We start from the raw sequence: 24,513 nt of genomic DNA, 5'->3' as shown, positions 1-24,513 counted from the left end.
GGTTCTGGGATTAAGTCCCACATTGGGCTCCCCACAGGGAGCCTGCTTCTCCCTCTGCCTATGTCTCTGCCTCTCTCTGTGTGTCTCTCACTAACAAATAAATAAAATCTTTAAAAAGAAACAGGAAGTTCAGAAATGACTCACTTTCCCAGCTTCCCTTGGAAGCTAAGGCATGGTCATGTGTCACAGACGCAACCAATTAGATGCAGCCCAGTTAAGACCCCAGGAACCAGAAAGGCAAAGAAGCAGATGCCACAGAGAACACATTCCATGGGTGGCTAAAGTGGCAGCCTCCAAGAGAGACAACACAGCTAGGAGTTCTGCAATAGTAGCCATGATGTTCTCAAGAGCCACTGCATGCCTTTTTGGGGGAAAGGGTATGATTCTTTTTTATTATTATTATTGGTGTTCAATTTGCCAACATACAGAATAACACCCAGTGCTCATCACGTCAAGTGCCCCCCTCAGTGCCCATCACCCAGTCACCCCCACACCTCGCCCACCTCCCTTTCCACCACCCCTAGTAAGTTTCCCAGAGTTAGGAGTCTTTCATGTTCTGTCTCCTTTTCTGATATTTCCCACTCATTTTTTCTCCTTTCCCCTTTATTCCCTTTCACTATTTTTTATATTCAAGGGGTATGATTCTGACTGTGAGGCCATCTTTTCTGTCTCTGTGTCTTGCACAAAAAAATCCCGAATAATGGGAAAGAAGAGTTGGAGTTAGATATAGTACTAAGAGTCTTTTGACATAGTGGTATTTAAGCTGGGTTCTGAAGACTGGAGAAGAACCAGCCATGGAAAGGACTGGAAGGGAGTATGCTAACCAGAAGGAACAGCGACTACGAGCCTCTGAGGCGGGAAAGAGCTTAGCCTCTCCCAAGAGCTGGAAGAAGGACTGTCTTGCTGGGGGTAAGAAGCAATAGTGAGGGGCGCCTGGGTGGCTCAGTGGTTGAGCATCTGCCTTCCGCTCAGGTCGTGATCCCGGGGTCCTGGGATCGAGTCCCGCATCGGGCTCCCCGCAGGGAGCCTGCTCCTCCCTCTGCCTGTGTCTCTCTGCCTCTCTCTGTGTCTCTCATAATAAATAAAATCTTTAAAAAAAAAAAAAAAAGAGCATTAGTGAGAGATGTGCTAGATGAGGTTGCCTTCTTAAGGAGCCAGAATTCCAAGCCAACGTGGCCAAGTCCCAAAGCATTAACACGGTGCACCCTCTCTGTAGCCTTTCCCCTCCCCCACCCATGGAACTCTGCGCCGTTGCCACCGTCGTCATGGTGATGGGCACTCCGTTTGCACTCACTGCTCAAGCCAGGAAGGAGTTGGCGCGTCTTCGGGAGTCCCTGCCCCTCCTCGTGGGGGCCCCGGGCCACCCCGCGAGAGCCAGCAGGGACCATGCCCGTGTTGATACCCCCAGCGGAGCGCCGCCAGGACACGCGCGTAGGGGCTCCCGCATGGCGCGAGGTGGCCAAAGCCATGACGCAGAAGGCGCACCACCTGACCGACCGCTGCGGGCAGGAGGCAGTGACCATGTGGCAACCCAAGGACAGCGTGAGGGACCCGCACGTGGCGCGCCACCTCTGCCGCGCTGCCTACATCCTGCCCTGGCGCTTCCGCGTGGAGATGCTCAAGGGCGGCAGCACCGTGGAGAAGCCGCCGCCGGGCGAGGGCGTCACGCTGTGGAAAGGCAAGATGAAGCCCCCCGCCTGGCACGCCCGCCTGCCGCTGCCCATGCACCGCGACGCTCGCGCCCTGCAGACCGCAGAGGTGGTGCACGCGCACGCGCGCGGGGCCCGCCTCGCAGCCGCCCGCCTGTGCCGCGCGCAGCACCGGATCAATGGGCAGCTGCGGCTGCTGCTTCGCCAGCGGGAAGCTACGGACCGCAGGCTCAGCGAGGTGCGCAAAGGCCTGCTCATTAACCAGCAGAGCTGCAAGCTTCGGGGCTACAGGCCCAAGTCTGAGAAGGTGGGACCATCCCCCCACCCTCGCGGAGACCCAGGCCTCTCAGCTCCGGGACGGTAGAGAGACCACCCACCTCCACCCCAGGCCCCAGCCCCCACAGACACTCCCTCCTTCTGAGCCCAGGGGACAGGATCCCCAAGCCCCCTTGCCCCAGAGAAGCTATTCCAGTCCCCCAGCCAAGGAGAGAAGGTGGGACTCTGAATCACACTAGATGAAACTCTTCCCAAAGAGTAATCACAGATCCCAGCCCAGGTATGAAATCACCCACCCAGCCCCCAGGCCCAGAGAGTGAGACCTGTCCATGGGCAGGAAACCCTCAATGACCCCAGTGAAAACACACCCAACCCCCCTCCCCGGAAAGTGGGTGATGTCCTGGTCCCAATACATGAAACGCTCCTCAAAATTTGTGTGAGTTTGTTTTGTTTTTTTTTTTTTAAAGTCTTTATTTACTTGAGAAAAAAAGAGCAAGCAGGGGAACTGAGAGGGATAAGCAGAATCTGCACCGAGCAGAAAAGCCCCATGCGGGGCTCAATCTCAGGACCCTGAAATCATGACCTGAGCTGAAATCAAGAGTGGGACTTAACCAACTGAGCCATCCAGGCGCCCCTCCTCAAAATGTTTTACTAAACCCAAATCCTGCCCCATAGTCTCAGACAGTGTGAACCCCTCCCCAGACCTCCTCTCAGGAGAAAGAAACAGGTCCTGCCAACAAGTTGAGACCCTCAGACTCCAAGCCACTGCACTTGAGAGCTAGGTCCCCAGTCAAAGAAAAGAATAAGACCCCTAGTCTCAGTCCTGGTGAGATCCTTCCCCTAAAGTGAAACTGCAGACCACAACTGCAAAAGTGAGGAACATTCTAGCCTCCCTAGGAAGAAATCACACACACACACACACACACACACACACAGGCACACGCACACACACACTACAATACACACACTATACATACACCAGGTGGAATTCTTACGCCCAGCCCCGAAATCCAGATAGTAAGAACCCAAAAAGGCAACCCCCTCATCATCCCTATATAGCCAAGGAGTGAGGATAAGACCATCATGAATGAAGGTGAACTCCCCCGAGGCCCAGGGTATGAGAACAGCCTTCCCCCAAGTTAAGTCACTTCATCCCATCTCATTGGACTCCTACCTATAAAATGGAGAAGCCCCCAGCCCCACTCTCTAAAGGGTAAGGCCTCCCCCACCAAGTGAAAGCCTCTGAAAGAATAAAGCCTTCTCAGAGTGAGATTCCCAAAGGGTGACAGCACCCCCAACTCCATTCTCCAAGCCTAGAGTCTATGAAATTGGCAAACCTCTACTACCCTGAAAGGAGAAATCTCCCTCCAGCCCCCTTTGGAAAGTGTGAGAGATTCTTTCCTTCTTTTCTAGGTCCCTGACAAAGCTGACAGCATGCTCACCTGGGAGAGGGAGGAGCTACAGAGCATGAAGAGGAAGATGGAAAAAGATATGGAAAAATCAGAGGCCCTGCTCAAGGTTGGGAACACCTAGGGCCAAGTGAGGAGGGCTGGAGGCGAATCTGAATGAGCAGACCACTCTGACATTTGGGACTGTAGCCACAGTAATCCCTCAACCCATACCCCTACCCACTCTGCCCTGACACTCACTATATTTCCATTTGGTGCAGTAGAGAAACTGAGGCTTTGACAGATGGAGTGAACCCCAAAATAACAATGAACACCCCTGCTGAACCCTATGCAGTCACTGAGTTAACTTCTTTTTTTTTAAGATTTTATTTATTTATTTAACAGAGAGCGAGAGCCAGAGAGCACAAGCAGGGGGAACAGCAGAGGGAGAGGGAGAAGCAGGCTCCCCACTGAGCAGGGAGCCGGATGTGATGTAGGTCTCCATTCCAGGACCCTGGGATCATGGCCTAAGCCAAAGGCAGACACTTAACTGACTAAGCCACCCAGGTGCCCCCACTGAGTTAATTTCTTAAAACATTCCTGTGAAATACATACACAGATCCCCTTATTAGAAATGGGGAAACTGAGGCTCAGAGAGATATAGACTCACCCAAAGCACAGAGTTAGCTAGGGGCAGGGCTGTGGTTTCAGCTCAGGCGTCTTTTTGCTTTCCATTTTTATTGAGGTATAATTGACAATTTAAAATCATGTATATTGAACACAACTTGATGATTTGACATATGTGTAAATTGTGAAATAATCACCATAATCAAGGTAATTAACATATCCATCACCTCGCATAGTTAGCTTGATGTGTGTGGTGAGAACACTTAAGATCCAAACTCTTAGCAAATTTCAATTATAAAATACAGTATTGGTATCCATAGTCACATTGTTCTACATTAGATCTCCAGAACTTAATCATTTTGCATAACAAAAACTTTGTGCCCCTTGACCAACATCTCCCCATTTCTCCCTCCCCCTCAGGCACTGGCAACCACCATTCTACACTCTGCCGCTATGAATTTGACTATTTTATTTTTTTCTTGAAAGGTTTTGTTTATTCATGAGAGACACAAAGAAAGGCAGAGACACAGAGGGAGAAGCAGGCTCCCTGTGGGAAGCCTGATGCAGGGCGCTGATTCCAGGACCCTTGGATCGCGACCTGAGCCAAAGCCAGACCCTCAACCACTGAGCCAACCAGGCACTCCGAATTTGACTATTTTAGATTCCACATACAAGTGAGATCTTTCTGCATCTGGCTTATTTCACTTAGCATATATATAATGAACCTCAAGGCTCATCTATGTTGTCACAAATGGCAAGGTAACCTTTTTAAGGCTAAATATTCCATTGTATATATTTTATTATATACATATTACATTATGTATTACATGTCATATACTATTATATTATTAATATACATACTATATAATTATATAATAATTAATATAAATATAAATTCTACTATTATTAGATTATAAACAATTATGTTATATTACATATTAATATATTCTATAACAATATGCTATAGGGATCCCTGGGTGGCGCAGCGGTTTGGCGCCTGCCTTTGGCCCAGGGCGCGATCCTGGAGACCTGGGATCGAATCCCACGTCGGGCTCCCGGTGCATGGAGCCTGCTTCTCCCTCTGCCTGTGTCTCTGCCTCTCTCTCTCTCTGTGTGACTATCATAAATAAATAAAAAAAAATTAAAAAAAAAAAAAAACAATATGCTATATACTACATATACTATATTATGTATGCTATATATACTAAAATATACTATATGTTGTAATATAATAATATATAGCATGTATAATATAAATGGACATTTACATTAAGTATCTTTTTAATACATATTATAATTATATTTTATATAATATAATTATATTATTTTATATAATAGTATATTATAATTATATTATATTTTATATATTACATTATAATTATATAATTTATTATTATAAATTTTTATAGCTTCTATATGATATAAAATATAATTATATGTTATATAATTATATATTAAATCATATTATGTGTAATTTCTATATATGATATTGTTTAACAATATATTGTATGAAATATTACATATTATAATATATTGTTTATTATAGAATTATTTATAATATATTACTATATCAATGTTTTGATTATTTTTTGAGATTTTTATTTATTTATTCATGAGAGACACAGAGAGAGAGGCAAAGACACAGGCAGAGGGAGAAGCAGGCTCCATGCAGGGAGCCCAACGTGGGACACAATCCCAGGTCTCCAGGATCATGCCCTGGGCTGAAGGCGGCACTAAACCGCTAAGCCACCAGGCTGCCCAATGTTTTGATTATTAACACATTAATATTACAATAGTATATATATCATATTTTCTTTATACACTCACCTGCCTAGAGACATTTTTATTGTTTCCATGTCTTGGCTATTGTGAATAATGTTGAAATGAACATGAAGTGCAACTATCTCTTTGAAATCCTGATCTTCTTTGGATATATACCAGGAAATGGGAGAACTACCTTATAGATTCAGTTCAAGTGTCTTGAGCCTAGTTCTTTACACTGTAATATGTGCCCAGTCTTTGTCAGCTCCAGCCAAAGATGGTCTCACTATATCCTTAACCCTTGCAATGAAGATTTCTTTATGAGGGCACTAATGGAGGTGAAAGAGCAGCTGAGTTTGATAGAGCCCTGGGACTGGTTAAAGTTAGCTGGTAACCTGTGTGTGCTTTTGACTCATCTATTTGACAAATACTAATCCAGTGCCCTGGTGTCTGGGCACCTTGCTTGGCATTGGAACAAAGTAGTGAAGAGGACAGAAATGGCCTTGCCCTCACAGAGTGCATATTATAAAGACACTCAAATAAGAGGCAGATGGGGTGGTGGATGGGGTTGGGGGAGGAAATTTAGGAGCTGGCACACCACTGTCCGTGGTGCAGAACCTTCCTTGAGCTCACCCCACCACACCCCCAGGTCACTGTCACATTCCTTTAAATCTGGTGAGTCCTGAAAAATCCTTCAAGAAAGTCTGAAATTGAAAAGGGAGAACCTCCCCACTCACACTGTGCCTTTTTCTCTGCCTCTCTCTGCTACCTTGCCTCCAGGCCCTGGCCTCCTGTCGTGACACTCTGGCCTTCTGCTGTAAGGACAGGCTCCAAGCTGTGGACCTAATGAACCAGCCGCTGGATAAGGTTCTGGAGCAGGCTGGCCGCCACTCCTGGGTGAACCTGTCCCGCGTTCCTTCCCCCCGCACTCAGGGCCAGAAAACGCCACCCCCGGACCCTGTGGGCACCTATACCCCAGGTAAGCCCCCACAGAAAGGAGCCCACTATCATAGGTACCCTTGGGTGCCCAATCCTCCTCTATTTCTCAGCCACTGCCTTCCCTGGGGAATTGCGCCCCTAGACCAAGTGAGAGCGCTGAGAGCCCATCTCCCCTGGGACCATGTTTTTGATCAGCTCTTCCCCTTGCACACTCCTGCAAGTGAGCACTCCCTCAGTCAATCTCAGATGAGCAGCCCCTCCTCTGGACTTTCTCCAAATCCTTCCATAAACCCCTTCGCCCAGGGCCCAACACAACCTGAGGATAGAGAGGGGAACTCAGAAAGCCAGGATCAGGAAAAGGAGGTCTTGGCTATCCACGCATGCCCCTCCCTGCCCGCAGAGTGCGCCACGGCGCTGTACGAAGCCAAGCGACTGCTGATGGAGTCCAAGGACACCTTGCTAGAAATGGCAAAGAACGAGGAGGCCATCCAGGAGCAACAACAACTGATAAGCGATCGAGTGTGCGCCTCGCTGGCGCAGAAGATGCGTGAGACCTTGGAGCTGAAGGTGGGTGCGGCGACTGCTAGTTGGCGGCGCGAGGCTAGGGTGGACTGCAGAGGACAGAGAGGGGGACACGGGGCAGAGAGAAGCCAGGAAGCCAGTGTGGTCCCTCTGTGCTCTCACTCACCCAGGAAAGAATGAATATGACCTTAGGACTCATGAGGGGAACTATCCATCGGTGCACGAAATTCAACCAGGAAATGTACATCACTCGGGGCCTCATCAAGGTGTGCTTTGTACAAGAGTGTGCGGGGGTGGGGCCGGGCTTGCTCGCCTAGCCTGAGCCTCACTGCTCCGCATACCACACTCTGCCAGGGACCTCTGTCAAAAAGTCACCTGGAGACTCGAGAGAAACTGGATAGACCTCTGGTTCGGGTGTACCAGAGACACGTGGGCACCCAGCTGCCCGAAGCCTCGCGCCTCGCTCAGGTATGTTCCCACCTGGCCCCTTCCGCGCCTCCCCGCCGTCTCTAGGCACAGCCTCATCATGGTAACACCGCTTCCTCAAGCACACCTGACCCAGGTCCGCCGGTCCTCCCACCGCCGCCCTGGAGGAGGCCCTCTGATACCCACACCTCTATCAAAAAAGTGCCCGCCTCACTCCATCTTGATACCGCCCTCATTCAGCCTAGCTCCTCCCAGCACTCCTTGCGCAGATGCACCCCACATCCCAGGTCAGCCCTGCGGGTCTCCAGGTGCGTCCGCCTCCCGCCCCGCCCCTCGGCCCCGCCCTGTCGCGGGCTTGTCTACAAAGCGCCTCTGGCCGGAGAACGTTGCCCCCGATCTCTGCGAGTCCCCCCTCTCCTGTGCTCCTTCCCGGGAAGGGGGAGGATGGGGGGGGGGGATCTTCCGCCAGCACACGTGGCCCGGGTGTGCCCCTCCCCTTCTGAGGCCTGCCCTTTCTTAAAGGTGAGCTCCTTTCACACGCACACCTGGCCCCGGCGCGGTAGTCCACCCCAGACAGTGCCCGGCCCCCAGCACGGTCCCGCTTCCTCCCCAGGGTACTGACAAGCTGCAGCGCCACATCTCGCACGTGGAAAAAAACCTGAAGGAGCTGCTCGCCACGCACAAGAACCTCACCGGGAGCCTCAACTGCAAGAAGACCGGGTATGAAGTGGACTACAATGTGGTGCGCCTGCGCCTCCGCCAGCGGCACCCGCACGTGTGCTACGAGCAGGCGCAGCGTCTGGTCAACGACTGGGATCCGCGCACGCCTCCGCGCGTCGAGTCGGATGCTGCAGCGAAATGACAGCCTCTCCCCCTGCCCCGGCCATCCCGCCCACTCACAGCTCAGTGGCCCTCCCTCTCGCCTGACCTACCCTCCCTTTAAGCATCCTCTAGCAGAACTATAATTAAAAATGACAATGATTGCCATTATTAGGCTCCTACTGTATATCAGTCACTTACCCTACAACACGTTATGGGCACTGTATCCTGGGAGTTAACAGGCTGGATCTGGGCACCAGATTTCTGAGATTCAAATGCCAGCTCCCCAATTTCAACTGTGTAGCCTTGGGCAAGTCGTTGTTCCTCTCTAGCCTCAGTGCTTTCACCTATAAAATGGAAAGGATTACAGCGCTCAAAGGCTTGGCATAAGGATAATGTGTAAGGCCTGTAGAATGGTGGCCGCCCAATGTTACACAGCTAGTAAGCAGAAGAGCTAAAATTTTAATCCCTGCTCTAAAGTCTACACTCTGGGCAAAACTTGAAGCTCCCCTCTGTTCTCTTAAATGAACGCAGGTTCCCCCCACTGGTTGCCATTATTAACACTACACAAACACACAAACACACACACACACAGAGTTATGGAACATAACTACTACAAATATAATGAGAATCAACTGTATTTGCAAAGGTGTAAGCAGGATAGAGAAAATCCTCAATGGAAAGCACAGTACCAAGGTGCTGGTAATTGTGGAGAGCCACCTTTGCCACTCCTAAATCTGAAGGGACAAGGTAATCAAAAGCAGCCAGCCTTGCAGTGCTGCCCTGTGGATGCTAGAGGAATTCATGCCCCTACTCAGCTCTCTCCATTGACCAGTGTTCTCTATTGGTTGAAGCCAATGACAAAAAAAGAACCCCTTAGGTGCAGTCCATATATCCTTTAGGGCACAGAGCTGCCACCACCCTGTTGACTTTTGAGTCTCTTGCAGATCCTTCCTGGGGCTGGGAATTGTCCCTTCCCCTGCATCTTTGGACAAAGATCCATCAAGCCCCAAAACCTTGCATAGAGATGCAGATACTTCTTTTGCATACAATGTCTTACACTCTGGATTGCAATCTGCCACCCTCATTTTTGCTGATACAGCCCCAGCTTGTCACTCTGCTCACCCAGTATTCCACAACAGCGATTGCATAATCCCCTCTCTTGCCTCCAAGCTGAGATTTCAGTTACTGCCCCAGGTCACATCATGGGCACCCAGTAAGCCTCTCAGTGACACCATAAAGTGGGTGTCATCATATTATCGTGTCAGGGATTACACTTGTTATGATGAACATTGGGTGTTGTATGTAAGTGATGAATCATTAATTTCTCCTCCTGAAACCAATATTACACTAGAATTTAAATTCATGAGAATTAAAACTTGAAACAAAAAATAAAATAGGAAAAAATATTTCATCCCTAAAAAAAAAAAAAAAAAGTAACTGAAACAGTAGTTTTTATCCAAAAGAGGTTGGATGAAAACAGTTTCTCAATCAGAAGTAATTCTGCCCCCAACCAGGGACATTTGGCAATGTCTGGAGGCATTTTTGGTTGTCACAACTAAGGGCAAGGGGTAGGGGATGCTAAGTGTCCTGCAGTGTCCAAGGCAACCCCCGCTATAACAAAGAATTACTTGACTGAAAATAGTCAATTGTGTTAAGGTTGAGAAACTGTGGACTAAATTAAGTGCTTCTCAGAATCATCTTCAAAGTCAAAAAAAATTTAACAGCTTTATTGAGGTATGATCGACAAATAAAAATTGTATATGTTCAACAAGTACCACTTAATGTTTGATATACATATGTGTGATGAAATGATCATCATGATCAATCTAATATATCCATCACCCCACACTTAGTTACCAATTTTCTTCTTTTTTTTTTTGTATGTGGTGAGAACACTTAAGATATACCTTCTTTGAAAATTTCCAGTATATAGTATTGTTATTTATGGTCACCATACTGTGCACAAAATATCCAGAACTTATTCATCTTGCATAAGTAAAAGCTTGTATCCTTTGATCAACATCTCTTCCATGTCCTGTCTTCCCAGCCCCTAGCAACTGCCATTCTACTCTCTGCTTCTTTGGGTTTGTGAAGTCAAAAATTCTTGCAGATCATGGAAGGAAATACAACATTTGAGAGTAGTTATTTCATCCATCCTTCTTTCCATGTAGGGTGACATCCCAAAGTCCCATCATACTCCAGGACCTCTGGGTGATGCCCAGTTTTCTCCATTAGGTCCAAATGCAGAGATTCCATGGCCTTGTAGTCAGCAAACCAAACAGTAAATTATCTCCCCCATACACATCAAATAAGCAATGATGGGATTCAAATAGGAGAGTGAGGATTTAAGACCCTCATTAGTAAATGGAGGGGAAAGAGTTGACACAGAGCAGCCCATGGTCATTAGCAAAGGACAAATCCTTCTGTGCAGAATATTAAAGATTCTTTCTCTGGGAATAGAGTAAGTTCCTTTTGTTCAAGAAAATTAAGAATTTTGTTTAAGGGCACATACAATTCTTGGATAAATCAGGCTCGGAGATCTAATACACAGTACAGTAATGACAGACAACAAAGCTATATTATAAAATCAAACTTGCTAAGAGAAAAGATCTTCACTGTTCCACCCCTAGAAGAAATGATAACTTGGTAATGTGACAGTGGTTAGCCAATGTGAGTTGGTTAGCCAATCACATTGCAATGCAAATGTATCAAATCAATATGTTGTACCCCTTAAACCTACATGAGTTATATGTCAATTTTATCTCAGTTTTTAATGGTAAAAAGAAAAACTCAGGAATAAATTTGAGAGCTGAGAATTTTTTTAACATACAAGAGAGTCTCACCTTCAGAGAACCAACTCTCAGAACCAATATTTGATATATATTTTAAAACTAACCCCACAAAAGTAAGGTTATTCTGTTCAATATTCTAATTGGTGGGGGGGGGGGAATAGTGTTTCTTTTATTTTTTTTCATGAGAGACACAGAGAGAGGGGCAGAGACATAGGCAGAGGGAGAAGCAGACCCCATGCAGGGAGCCCGATGTGGGACTTGATCCCAGGACTCTGGAATCACGCCCTGAGCTGAAGGCAGATGCTCAACTGCTGAGCCACCAAGGCATCCTGAAGTAGGTTTTTAATTATGGTTGTTTGTAGGGATCAGCATTGCAAAAATTTCAAGAGTACATTGTTTTCTTTTAAGGAGTCAGCAACGTATGGTTGTATTAGTTATCTACTGCTATGTAGCAAATTATCCCAAAACTCAGTGGCTTGAAATAACATTATTCCTCAGTCTTCTGTTATAGGGTCTCTCACAAAGCTGAAGGCAAGATGTAACCTGGGGTTCTGGTTTCATCTGAAAGCTCTACTGAGAGAGGCTCTGCTTCCAGACTTACTCACCAAGTTATGGCAGATTCAGTTCCTCACAGGCTCTTAGCCACATGGGCCTTTCCAACATGGCAACTCATATCGTCATAGTGTGAAAAATAAGACAAATGAGACAAGTCAAAGACAGCAAAAGTTACAGTCCTTTCGCAACCTGATCTCAGAAGTGACATCCCATCACTTTTGTCATATTCTACTCATTAAAACATGTCACTTGGTCCAGCCTACACTGAAGGTGAGTAGGTTACACAAGGAAGTATATACCAGGAGGTGGAAACTTTTGCCAGTAATGTCAGAAGCTGCCTACCACAGGGCCCAAAATTTAATCCATTTGAGGATTGTTAAGCAAAACTACTGAAAAACTTAGGAAAAGACAAGGTGCAATTTTGGAGTGGTTTTCTCAGGATGCAAGGTGTTTTTTGGACTATGACATGATGCATGTATTTAGCCATGATGGAAATTTGGATAAGCTAAGGATAGATTGAAAGTTTCACTTTCCCACTTCATTCTTTTCTTTTGGAGAAATTTATTTGTCCACTGTCCTCCATGATTTCTCGCTTTGCCTCAGCAAAGGTCTTCCTTGTTCATTTTTCTCTAAAAATATATTTTAGGTGGACATAAGAAATGGAACCTTGAGGAAGGAGCATGCAGATTTCAAAGTTTACTTCCTGCCAGTATCAACTTAGAGCCAGAGATGTTTCGGGGTTGGAACAATCACAGGCTTTCTTTTTAACAGAAGCCATGCTTGTAATTTTTTCAATAATAGATTTTTTCCAAAATGTGAGTAGCCTTTCAGTCTATTGATTTCTGGTCAGTTCCATCTGTGATAAATAACCATAGCCACAAGTTCACCCAAATATACTTAATATGCTTAAAAATTCCAGATGACATCTCTCTCTTTCTCTCTTTCATGAAACTCTCCTTCAGGAGAGCTTTCTATCTTACATCCCCAATGTTGGCAACAATCACCACTATCTAGCTCCAAAACACTTTACCACCCCAACATAAAACTCCATGCCCATTAAACAGTCACTCCTCATCCACCTCCCCCAGCCCCTGACCATAACCACTAATCTACTTCTTGTCTTTGCCTATTCTGGACATTTCATGTAAAAGATATCATACAATATGAGACCTCCTGTGTCTAACTTCTTTCACTCAGCACATGTTTTCCTTTTTCTGTTTACACACTGGCTGACCATTCTGAGTCCGTCTCTTGTTTTTACAGGACTGTGCTGACAACAGCAGGAAGCAGTAAACACACTCCAAAATTCAAAATTTTTTAAACCATTTCCTCTAGAGCTACAGGTTCTGCCCATGTTGTAATCAACAATCTTATCAAGTTTTAACATAGCAAAACATGAGCTACCAACTTTTCCAGCACGTGTCCATGTGTCCTACCACTTCCTGCTAAGCCAGATTTTCTCACTTGTGGCACTGTTGACATTTGGGGCCTGATCCTTCTGTGCATTACAGGGCTGCCCTGTGTGTTATAGGATATGTAGCAGCATCCTTGGCTCAGTAGATGCCAATAATATCTCCCATCAACTCAAGACAACCTAAAATGTTTCCAGACTTTGCCAAATGTCCTGGGGGAAAGGAGTAGAATTGCTGAATCATCCCTGATTGAAAATCTCTACACTAAGCCAATGTCATATATTTGCAGTTCTGGTACAAAATTTTGCAATCTCCTGGTACTAAATTCTGTTTTTGTTATGATATAGATAAGATTTTTAAAACACATAAACCCAGAGCACCTGGGTGGCTCAGTCAGTTAGGCATCTGCCTTCAGTTCCTGTCATGATCCCAGGGTCCTGGGATCAAGTCGCATGTCAGGCTCTCTGCTCAGCTGGGAGCCTGCTTCTCCCTCTCCCACTCCCCCTACTTGTGCATTCTCTCTCTCTCTCTGTCTCAAATAAGTAAAATCTTTAAAGAAAGATAAAATAAGTCCAGTATAACAGAGTAGCAAGGTAAACAATATTTTGGCTAATGAGATGTAAGTAGAAATGATATATGTATTATCCCTCCTTCCCTTAAAGAAAAGGAATATTCTCTCCCCTTCCCCTTTTCCTTTTTCCTGGAAACTGGAATGTAGGATGTGATGATGGGAGCTGGAACAGCCATTTGGGTCCACTAAATGAAAGCTGCATATTGAGGGAAACCTAGCAACAAAAAGAGTGTAGCTCCCTGGCTGCTGAGTTTCTGTTCCAGCTCTGAACCATCTATTTCTATTTTTATGTGAAAAAAAATGAACTTTTATTTCTTAAACCAGTTATAACAGCCACACTATATATTTTTAAAATATATATATAATACCTTTTGGTTCCTACTTTGTGCTAGAATGAGAAGTCCAGGGCCCCCTATGTCTCTTTTTTCTATCTACCACTGAGCTGCTATCTCCTCCCACCTCCCCAAGTTGCTTACCACCTCGACTCTTACATGTCCCTGCAAATCATCATATCTTTATTTGGTGAAAACTAGCATGAGACTTAATGATCCCTGTTTTCTGGGGTAAGCTCTGAGTGTCAGGTGGCCTAGAAATGGCAGACCCATCTTACCCTGAGAAGTTGCTTCCTTGGGGATCCCTGGGTAGCTCAGTGGTTTAGCGCCTGCCTTTGGCCCAGGGTGTGATCCTGGAGTCCTGGGATCGAGTCCCACATTGTGCTCCCTGCATGGAGCCTGCTTCTCCCTCTGCCTGTGTCTCTGCCTCTCTCTCTCTCTCTCATGACTAAATAAATAAAATATTTAAAAAAAAAGAAAAGAAAAGAAGTCGCTTCCTTTTATACTGCAAAAAGTAGTAAAGAACGTAGACACTGGAGTCAGATATCAGTTCAAACCCTAGGGAAGCCAAGTATTCACTGAGAAACCTTGGCCAACTTATTTAACCTCTCCATGCCTCAGTTTCTCCAACATACAAAACTGTTCATAGTAACAGTTCTTACTTCACAGGCTTATGAGAATTCAATAAAATGATATAAAGTGCTCAGGAGAGTGCCTGGCACACAGTGAGCACTCCATAAAAAAGACAAATTTTGACCTGAGTAATTTAAGTGTCATAAAGGAGTAGAACAGGGCACCTGGGTGATAGCTGACTCTTGATTTTGGCTCATGAGATCAAGCCCCATGTCACACTGAGTGTGAAGCCTGCTTGAGATTCTCTCTCTCTCCCTCTTCCTCTGTCCCTCCCCAACCACTCAACCTTGCTCTCTATCTTTAAAAAAAAAAAAAAGTAGAACAAGGTGTGATGTGTACATAAAACTAGGAAGACCTTATCTGTAAGAGAGAAGGCAGGTCAGGAAAGATTGCCCTAAAGAAGCTGACATTAAAGCTGTCACCTGAAAAATGAACAAGAATCAGTCATGTTTTAAAAAGAAGAATGGGAAAGAATGTTCCAGAAAAAAATGAACAGTCCTGGGGCAAGAACGAAAACATATGAAATAGCAAGTGTTGGCAAAGATGTCAAGAAAGGGGAATCCTCATGTACTGTTGATGGGAATATAATCTGGTGCAGCCACTATGGAGAATAGTATGGAGGTTCCTCAAAAAATAAAAATGGGATTACCATACAACCCAGCAATTCCACTTCTGGGTATTTATCTGAAGAAAATTAAAACACTAATTAAAAAAGATACATGTGCCCCTACATTCATTGCAACAGTATTTACAATGGCCAAGATATGGAAGCAACCTAAGTGTCTGTCAGTAGATGAGCAGATAAAGAAAATATGTTTTACATATATATAAATATAACAAAACATATATATATATAAAAAATATAATAAAACATATATGTTATATATAACATATATAAAACATATATATAAATACACACAGAAAGGAATATTACTTAGCCATAAAAAAGAATGAAGTCTTGCTATTTGTGATATTATGCATGAACCCAGAGGGTATTAATCAGAGAAAGACAAACACAGTATGATTTCACTTATATGTGGAATCTAAAAAAACAAAACAAAATAGTAACAGACTCCTAAATGCAGAGAACAAAGTGGTAATTGGCAGTAGGGAGAGGGATGAGGGAGAGAGGTGAAATATATGAAGGGGATTAAGTGGTACAAACTTCCAGTTATAAAATAAGTCCCAAGGAGATAGTGTAGGAAATATAGGAAAATAATAACTGTGTAGTGACAGATGGTTAACTAAATCTATCATAGTGATCATTTTGTAATATATAAAAATATCAAACCACTATGTGGTAACCTGGAACTAACATCATATTACATATCAAAAAAAAATAGATTTGGGGATAAGTCTACCAACAAAGATCTGGCATTTTATGAGAGAGGGAGAGAGAGAGAGGAGAAAGGAGGAAGGGAGGGAAGGAGGGAGTTAGAAAATGGTACATCTGGGAAGCTGAAAAATATTTTTAGGATGGTGGTCGATGAGGCTGGAGAGGGGGCTGGGGACCCAATGTGTCAGATGAGATTCTGATTTGAATGTGGTCCAGATGCCTCGTCCCTTGTACAAATTTAGTCTGGGGCCTTCCTCTTCTTCTGCATATGCCTTATTGTTCTCCTCACATGGTCTCTGTTGGAAAGTCCCTTTCTTCCATGAAGAATCTCATGAGCAGCTAAAATTAACAACACAAGAAACAAAAGGTGTTAGAGGATGTGGATAAAGGGGACCTCTCTTACGCTGCTGGTGGGAATGCATACTGGTGCAGCCAATCTGGAAAACAGTGTGGAGGCTCCTCAAAAAGTGAAAGATAGAACTACCCTATGATCCAGCATTCGTACTACTAGGTACTTATCCAAAGGATACAAAAATACAGATTAGAGGGGATACAAGCTCCCTGATGTTTAGGGCATCCTTATCAACAATAGCCAAACTATGGAAAGAGCCCAAATGTCCATCAACTGATGAATGGATAAAGAAGATGTAATACATAAATACAATGGAATATTACTCAGCCATCAAAAAGAATGAAATCTTGGGACGCCTAGGTGGCTCAAGGGTTGAGCATCTGCCTTTAGCTCAGGTTGTGATCCCAGAGTCCTGGGATCAAGTCCTGCATCAGCCTTCCTGCAAGGAACCTGCTTCTCCCTCTGCATATGTCTCTGCCTATGCTTCTGTGTCTCTCATGAATAAATGAATAAAAGCCTTAAAAATTAATGAAATCTGCTAGTTGCAACAACTAGATGGAACTAGAGGGTATTATGCTCAGTGAATTAAGTCAGTCAGAGAAAGACAAATATCACATGGTCTCATTCATATGTGGAATTTAGGAAAGAAAACAGATGAACATATGGAAAGAGGGAAAGAAAAAAAAGGAGAGATGGAAACAAACCACAAGAGACTCTTAACAATAGGGAACAAACTGAGGGTTACTTGAGAGGAAGTGGGCAGGGGGTAGGCTAGATGGGTGATGGGTATTAGGAGGGCACTTATTATGATGACCACTGGGTGTTGTATGTAAGTGATGATTCACTGAATTCTACTCCAGAAACCAATATTGCAATGTATGTTAACTAACTAAAATTTAAATTTAAAAAAGTAATCTCATTAACACTGATGGAAAATTCTGCAATCTATCAGCATACTTGAGTGCTCAAGTACTGTCAGGATCAGCAATCCTGAGTACCCAATATTTATCAACAGATTTCTAAAGAGGTTCCCTCCCTCCAGGATACTTACAAAGTGCCTGATATAATGCCTTATGAATTGGGGAAAGGCTTCTCTGGGTTTGCTTTGAGTAATCTTGGAGTTGTATATATCTCTGAGTCCTGCCACTTGCAAGAACTAGAGGTCAGGGTGGGAATCTTTTTCCATTTAATTTGAAGGAAAATGTATGCTTTAGGATAGGAGTCTGCAGGACCAGGCCCTGCCTCTGGATCCATTCCGATCTTGGACCATTCCTCCTTCATTCCTCTCCTGTGGCTTCTCCGCCAGCCCAGGGCCTTTTGTTCTCATTGATTCTCTCTACCTGAGCCATTCTTTCTCACTCCCCCAACTTGACTTCACACCTCTATCCAGAAGACACCCGCTCAAGCATGTCCCTTCATCGGGGAAGCCTTCCCAGATTCCTCAGTACTCTTGGCTGGTCTCGAGTTCTCCTCGAATCATACTTCTCTCCTTCCACACACTTATCTTAATGAATCATATATTCATTAGTGTGATTGTTTTACAGGTATCCCCCACTTTTCAAAAGCTCACGTTATACCACCTCACTTTTAGGAAAGATCTACATCAGTACCTGTTTCTGATAATTAAGAGAAATTTGAAGATGATTTCTGCTTTTACGAGAAAAAGACAAAAAGTGAAAGCATTCAGCATTTGTTTTGCAGGGAGCCGTTACAGAGGCACCACACGCACCGAGTGGTGAGAGTATCCCCACTTAGCTCCTTCCCTGGTGACTGCTCTCAGCATCTCTGCATCAAGCCGCCGGACCTTTGAACCGTGTCTATGAGCATCTGGGCTTTATCTCAATTTATTTTGTGCATCTGTTAGCGAGACCTGTCGTAAGGTGTCAGAAAAGCTTAAGAGAGGTTATTTTTGGGGTTCTGAGAATGCTCAAAGCCTTTTCTATATGAATTAATAGTAATTGCATCTTCATTTTATGGCATTTGAGCTCAAGAAACGTTTCAGAGGAGTGCTCTGCTTTGGGAGAGTGGGAGACACCTGTTAATGACTGTCTCCACTCTCCACTAAGTAAATGTAAAGTCCAGGACAGTATGGACCATATCTAACTTTTCTCCATTATATTCACCATGCCTGAGACATAGTAGGCAGTTAACAAATGTAGCAGGAAGGAGAGAAGGAAGGGAGGGAGGGAAAAAAGGAAATAAGGTAGTCCTACCTAAAAATGCCCTGCCCCTGGTGTGGGAGAAAAAAAAAAAAAAAACACTTTCTGTGTAACACCATTAAGCCTCTCCCCAGGAGAAGTGGCTCTTGTCCACAATCAGGAGACTTTCACAAGGCCAGCATTTGGAAGACCTTATTTCACACAGACATTTTCCACTTGCAATAGAAAGGCCCTCAGAAGGTCTTGATAGCTCACCAATAGATTCTCCCTTGAGATTCAAGATGTCTTATCAATTGACATGTAGCTGGCCACATCAGGACTTCAGCTCCATGAGAAATGGCTTTGTGTGGCCAATCCTATCATAATCCCTCTTCCAACAGTAAGTTTCCACACACTTGCCGGGATGCTCTCTCACTCATTCATTCCCATCTCTTTCCTCACTCATTTCTAAACGCAAAAACTTGTTTGTGTTCTCCACTGCAAGAGTAACCACCATTGCCAATTTTGCTTGTTCACAGCAGTAATACATTATAATTATTCTTTTATCTGCATCTTGTGCCTCATTAATAGCACAACTTATAGCCATCATTAATTGCTATTAAGTCATTGCATCCCACAGCAGTGTGAACCAGGTCTCTTCCCAGCAAACGTGACTCAGCCCATTGATAGTATCAATTTGTGGCCACCTCCTTCCCCTTTTCTATGCTCCACCCTCATTATGAAAAACACATACAGTGCACACACCATGAAGCTTCCAAAACATCAACTGGCTGAATAGAGCCAATCTCCTCATGTGCAGTGAAGAGGCAGGTATCCCAGGGTGTGTCAGGGTCTTGTCCAGGTCTCACATCAGCTAGTGGAAATCTGTTAGGTATCTGTAGCCACTGTCTAGGTTGTGGATATTGGCCATCTCAACTAGAACTGATGTTGGAGACAAAGAGGTGAATCTAAGAGGTATTCAGGAAGTAAAATCGGGTATTTTCTAAATAACAGACACTTTTTTAAGTGCTTGAATATATAAACTCCTTACAACATTCAAGCAAGATGAATGTTACTGCCTCTTCTTCACAGACATGGAAACTGAGCCTCCAAGAGATTATATTATTTAAGTCACTATGTCAGGCTCCAACCCAGACAGACTGATTCTGAAACCTGTCTTTTGCCATTATGCTATTGTGACTCCTGCTCAATTATCTGCTTGCTATAAAGTGAAGATTGCCCACTTATTTGCATCCTTTCTCCTGCACCCCTTTACACATGTGCACCTGCACACACACACGCACACACATCTACATCAAATTGGCAGGGATGAGAGCAACTGAGACTTGTAAATATCCACAGGTGGACTAGACCAGAGAACTTGGCCATGCACAGTGGGTTCACTCAATCAAGGTCAGAGAAAGAACTGTTTTTGTTGCCAGACCTGCTTCAAGTCACCCTAAGCAGTTTGGGCTAGCTCATTTATCCTGCTGAGCTCACGTGACCTTCTTAGGCCAGACTCAGGGGAGTAGACAAGCCCTTCTTTGATTTCTTTTTCATTGATCTGAACCTTGAATCATGAAGGGAAGAAAATAAGAGGCCTTGGGAGCCTAAGAGAGCTGCCTTCTGTGTTTAACTTACTTAACTTTTCTAAACCTCAGTTTTCTCTGTGCAGTTTCAAGGTTGTTGTCAGAATCAGAAATCCCATTCTTTAAATGCTCTGAGTGAGTGCTTGAGAAATGGCAGCCGAACACCTGTGTTCTCCGTTGTATTGCAAGCTCAGTGACTCATAAAACTTTGATACATTCAGGAGGGAAGGAATGCCTGGAGCACATGGGAGTCTTCCCAGACTGTGGCCAACAAAATCCTGCATGACGAGATGCCAGTCTCATCCTGTTGGGCGCCTGGGGGTTGTTTACCCCTCAAGGGAGACTGGAATGACAAGAAGTTGCCAGGTCTTTGAGCAATACCACCTTCTTTCATCACGGAGATTTCATTGCTGCAGTCCTGACACAGGCAAAGGGGGCCCCAAAGAGGTCAGGATGTGTGGTTCAAATGCAACCATGGGCTAGTTGAGAATAAAGGATTTCTGGAGGAAGGGAGAATGGAGGGATAGGGCAATTGGGTGATGGGCACTAAGGAGGGCATTTGATATGATGAGCACTGGGTGTATGGAAGTGGTAAATCACTTGTACAGCTAAAACTAATATTACACTGCATGTTAACTAACTGGAATTTAAATAAAAACATTTTTAACAATGGCTCCAATGGCTAAGCATCCAACTCTTGGTTTTGGCTCAGGTCATGATCTTGGGGTCATGAGATCGAGCCCCCAGTAGGTCTCTGTGTTCAGCAGGGAGTCTGCTTGAGATGCTCTCTCCCTCCTGCTCCGCCCCTACCCCTACCCATGCTCTAAATAAATAAATAAAAATTTAAAATCTTTAAAAATAAATAAAATTTAAAATAAAAATAAAAGACCCAAGGGGAAAAAAAACAATAAAAACCCCAAACAAGGAAAGGGCTCTATTGCTACAAAGATAGATTCATGTATGTGCCCAGGGGTGAACAGTCTTTGGGTACATGGCCATTCTCTGGCTGTGTATAGAGGCAGAATGTTGCCACTTCCCTGTGAACCTACAGGAAAATGATCTCCAGGAAGGATATGCACGTTCAGTGAAGGATCTCACCTAACTTTTCTGTAAAACAGTCCAAAAGACTGAGCAGCATGAGGACTGAGCACCTCACCCACATCTGCCTGTGAAATAAGTCCATTTCAGGTCTGGGATGTCATTGTCCACTGTGATTATGAACCATATCAACCTACACCTCTATTGATCGAAATTCAGTAAGGCAGTGTTTCCAAGCTTTGCTCCATGTCATGGTCATCCGGGGTTTTTAAAAATTCTGTGGCATCACGCACTGTGCGCCTTTTTGTGTCTGGCTGTTTTCACTTGAGGATAATGCTTTCAAAGTCCATCCATCCTGTAGCAAATACAAAGCTTCATTCTTTTTATGAATACTATCCTATTGTATGGATACATCACATATCATTTATGTATTCATCCACTGATGGACATTTGAGTTACTTCCACCTTTTGGCCACTGTGAAAAAGAATAAACAAATTTACAGAGACAGAATTAATTCAGAGTGATGGTTGCAAGGGCGGGGGGAAAGGGAAAATGAACTGCTTAATGGGTATGGGGTTTCAATTTGATGTCTGGAATTAGATGTGACCACTGCACAACATTGTAAATGTACTTAATGCTACTGAATTATACCTTTTTAAATGGTTACAATAAAAAATTTTAATAAATTAATAACTATAATCTTACTGCAAAAAAAAGATTTTTTTGTATATTTTTTATTGGAGTTCGACTTGCCAACATATAGTATAACACCCAGTGCTCATCCCATCAAGTGCCCCACTCGGTGCCCATCACCCAGTCACCCCATTCCCCACCCCCACCCCCACCCCCGCCCACCTCCCCTTCCACTACCTTGTTCGTTTCCGAGAAAAAGAATTTATTTTTTTTTAAGTAGGCTCCTCACCCAGCCTGGAGCCCAACACAGGACTTAAACTGAGGACCCCAAGATCAAGACCTGAGCTGAGATCAAGAGTTGGATGCTTGGGAACTTTCCAGAAGGCTCAGTGAGACCCGGAGGAGCGGCGGCTGCCCCAGCTGCGCCCAGCAACGCGCTCCTTCCCGCTCCCGCACACCGGCCTCGGCCCTCTCACCGGCGGTAGAAAATGGTGAAAGAAACCACTTACTATGATGTTTTGGGGGTCAAACCCAATGCCACCCAGGAGGAATTGAAAAAGGCTTAGAGGAAACTGGCCTTGAAGTACCACCCTGATAAGAATCCAAATGAAGGAAAGAAGTTTAAACAGATTTCTCAAGTTTATGAAGTGCTCCCTGATGCAAAGAAAAGGGAATTATATGGCAAAGGAGGAGAACAGGCAATTAAAGAAGGTGGAGCTGGTGGTGGTTTTGGCTCCCCCCACGGACATCTTTGATATGTTTTTTGGAGGAGGAGGCAGGATGCAGAGAGAATGGAGAGGTAAAAATGTTGTATATCAGCTCTTAGTAACCTTAGAAGATTTATATAATGGTGCAACAAGAAAACTAGCTCTGCAAAAGAATGTGATTTGCGATAAATGTGAAGCCCGAGGTGGTAAGAAAGGGGCAGTCGAATGTTGTCCCAATTGCTGGGGTACTGGAATGCAAATAAGAATTCATCAGATAGGACCTGGAATGGTTCAGCAAATTCAATCTGTGTGCATGGAATGCCAGGGCCATGGGGAACGGATCAGTCCTAAAGATAGATGTAAAAGCTGCAACGGAAGGAAGATAGTTTGAGAGAAGAAGATTCTAGAAGTGCACATTGACAAAGGCATGAAAGATGGCCAGAAGATATCATTCCATGGTGAGGGAGACCAGGAACCAGGACTGGAACCAGGAGATATTATCATTGTTTTAGATCAGAAGGACCATGCTGTTTTTACTCCACAAGATCTTTTCACGTGTATGGATATACAGCTGGTTGAAGCCCTGTGTGGCTTTCAAAAGCCAGTATCTACTCTTGACAACCGAACCATCGTCATCACCTCTCTTCCAGGGCAGATTGTCAAGGATGGGGATATCAAGTGTGTGCTAAATGAAGGCATGCCAATTTATTGTAGACCATATGAGAAGGGTCGCCTAATCATTGAATTTAAGGTAAACTCCCCGAGAATGGCTTTCTCTCTCCTGATAAACTTTCTTTGCTGGAAAAACTCCTACCTGAGAGGAAGGAAGTAGAAGAGACTGAGGAAATGGACCAGGTAGAACTGGTGGACTTTGATCCCAATCAGGAAAGATGGCGCCATTACAATGGGGAAGCCTATGAGGATGTTGAACATCATCCTAGGGGTGGTGTTCAGTGTCAGTCCTCTTAATGGGGCCAGTGAATAACACTGCTGCTGGCATTTTATATGCAGTAGTGGATGAGTGAAGGACAATAATCGAAGCTCACTACTTGCTATTGTTTTTGTTTTAATATTCAACTATAGTAGTGTTTTAAAAGTTAAATGAAGAAAAAATAAAATAAATAAAAGTTAAATGAAGAATAAACTCAAATATAAAAGCTCTGACTTTGCCCTGTATGTATGATGACTTCAGTGTGCAAGATAAGTTTAATACTGTAAAAACTACTTTTAAAAAAAATCTCCCCATATAAATAATAGTGAAAGGGAATGTAAGGGAAGGGAGAAGAAATGTGTGGGACATATCAGAAAGGGAGACAGAACATAAAGACTCCTAACTCTGGGAAATGAACTAGAGGTGATGGAAGGGGAGGAGGGTGGGGGGTGGGGGGGAATGTGTGACGGGCACTGAGGGGGGCACTTGACGGGATGAGCACTGGGTGTTATTCTGTATGTTGGTAAATTGAACACCAATAAAAAATAAATTTATTATTAAAAAAAAAATCTCCCCTAGCATTTGTTAAGCCATACTTTGTAATTGACTGCAGCTCTATGTATATGAAACAGTTCAGACTGAAATGTAGGTGTATGTATTGACTTCAGTGTATGACCCTTAATTGTTAAGCTATGAAGTTAAAACTTGTATTTAATTGGCAGTCAGACAAAGAATTTATTAATTTGTAGAGAAGTGTAGGTCTGTAGTTATGTTAAGTGGGATTCATTGTGATGCCTCTGCATTTTATTGCCTCAACTGTTACTTGAAGATGGCATGCTATGTAATTTGGCCTGTGGTATCAGTGATAGAAAGGATACCTCTCTAAAGAAGGGATTTATCATATGCTGCTGCTTGAGGGCTTGCACTTGTAAAATTGCATTCCCTTCTGCTGTGCCATCTTTTTTTAAAATATATATATTATATATAAAATAAATATTTTATGTATATGTATATATATATCTATATATATATACATATATATATATAAATCAGTCCTGGTTACACCTTTTTTCCTTCTCTTTG

At 44.1% G+C, this 24,513-nt stretch overlaps 2 protein-coding genes and 1 pseudogene across 2 annotated transcripts in view; 2 read left to right on the top strand and 1 right to left on the bottom strand.

Moving 5' to 3' along the window:
- Positions 1-8,421, bottom strand: part of SLC1A6 (solute carrier family 1 member 6) — a 43,782-nt gene extending 35,361 nt beyond the window's left edge. Inside the window, exon 1 of the mRNA XM_077859617.1 lies at positions 8,282-8,421. The gene's annotated coding sequence lies outside the window, so the exon portion shown is untranslated. The remainder of the gene's footprint in view (positions 1-8,281) is intronic.
- TEKTL1 (tektin like 1) lies at positions 1,273-8,578 on the top strand. Its single transcript, XM_077859619.1, has 7 exons — positions 1,273-1,956; positions 3,339-3,443; positions 6,482-6,680; positions 7,041-7,207; positions 7,333-7,428; positions 7,517-7,630; positions 8,202-8,578. Exons 1-7 carry the CDS (start codon positions 1,387-1,389, stop codon positions 8,448-8,450), a joined length of 1,500 nt encoding a protein of 499 aa, XP_077715745.1. The 5' UTR covers positions 1,273-1,386; the 3' UTR covers positions 8,451-8,578.
- A 13,607-nt stretch (positions 8,579-22,185) lies between these two features.
- On the top strand, positions 22,186-23,615 carry LOC144289321 (dnaJ homolog subfamily A member 1 pseudogene; annotated as a pseudogene).
- The last annotated feature ends 898 nt before the right edge of the window (positions 23,616-24,513 follow it).

The sequence above is a fragment of the Canis aureus genome, chromosome 19 (assembly GCF_053574225.1).
Source record: "Canis aureus isolate CA01 chromosome 19, VMU_Caureus_v.1.0, whole genome shotgun sequence".
Lineage (NCBI taxonomy): Eukaryota > Metazoa > Chordata > Mammalia > Carnivora > Canidae > Canis > Canis aureus.
This window is presented reverse-complemented; position numbering and strand designations above follow the sequence as displayed.

Coding starts and splice junctions, on each gene's coding strand:
- TEKTL1 (XM_077859619.1), top strand. CDS start 1,387: ATGCCCGTGTTGATACCCCCAGCGGAGCGCCGCCAGGACACGCGCGTA. Junction 6,681..7,040: donor TGTGGGCACCTATACCCCAG/GTAAGCCCCCAC, acceptor CCCTGCCCGCAG/AGTGCGCCACGGCGCTGTAC. Junction 7,429..7,516: donor TCACTCGGGGCCTCATCAAG/GTGTGCTTTGTA, acceptor ACACTCTGCCAG/GGACCTCTGTCAAAAAGTCA.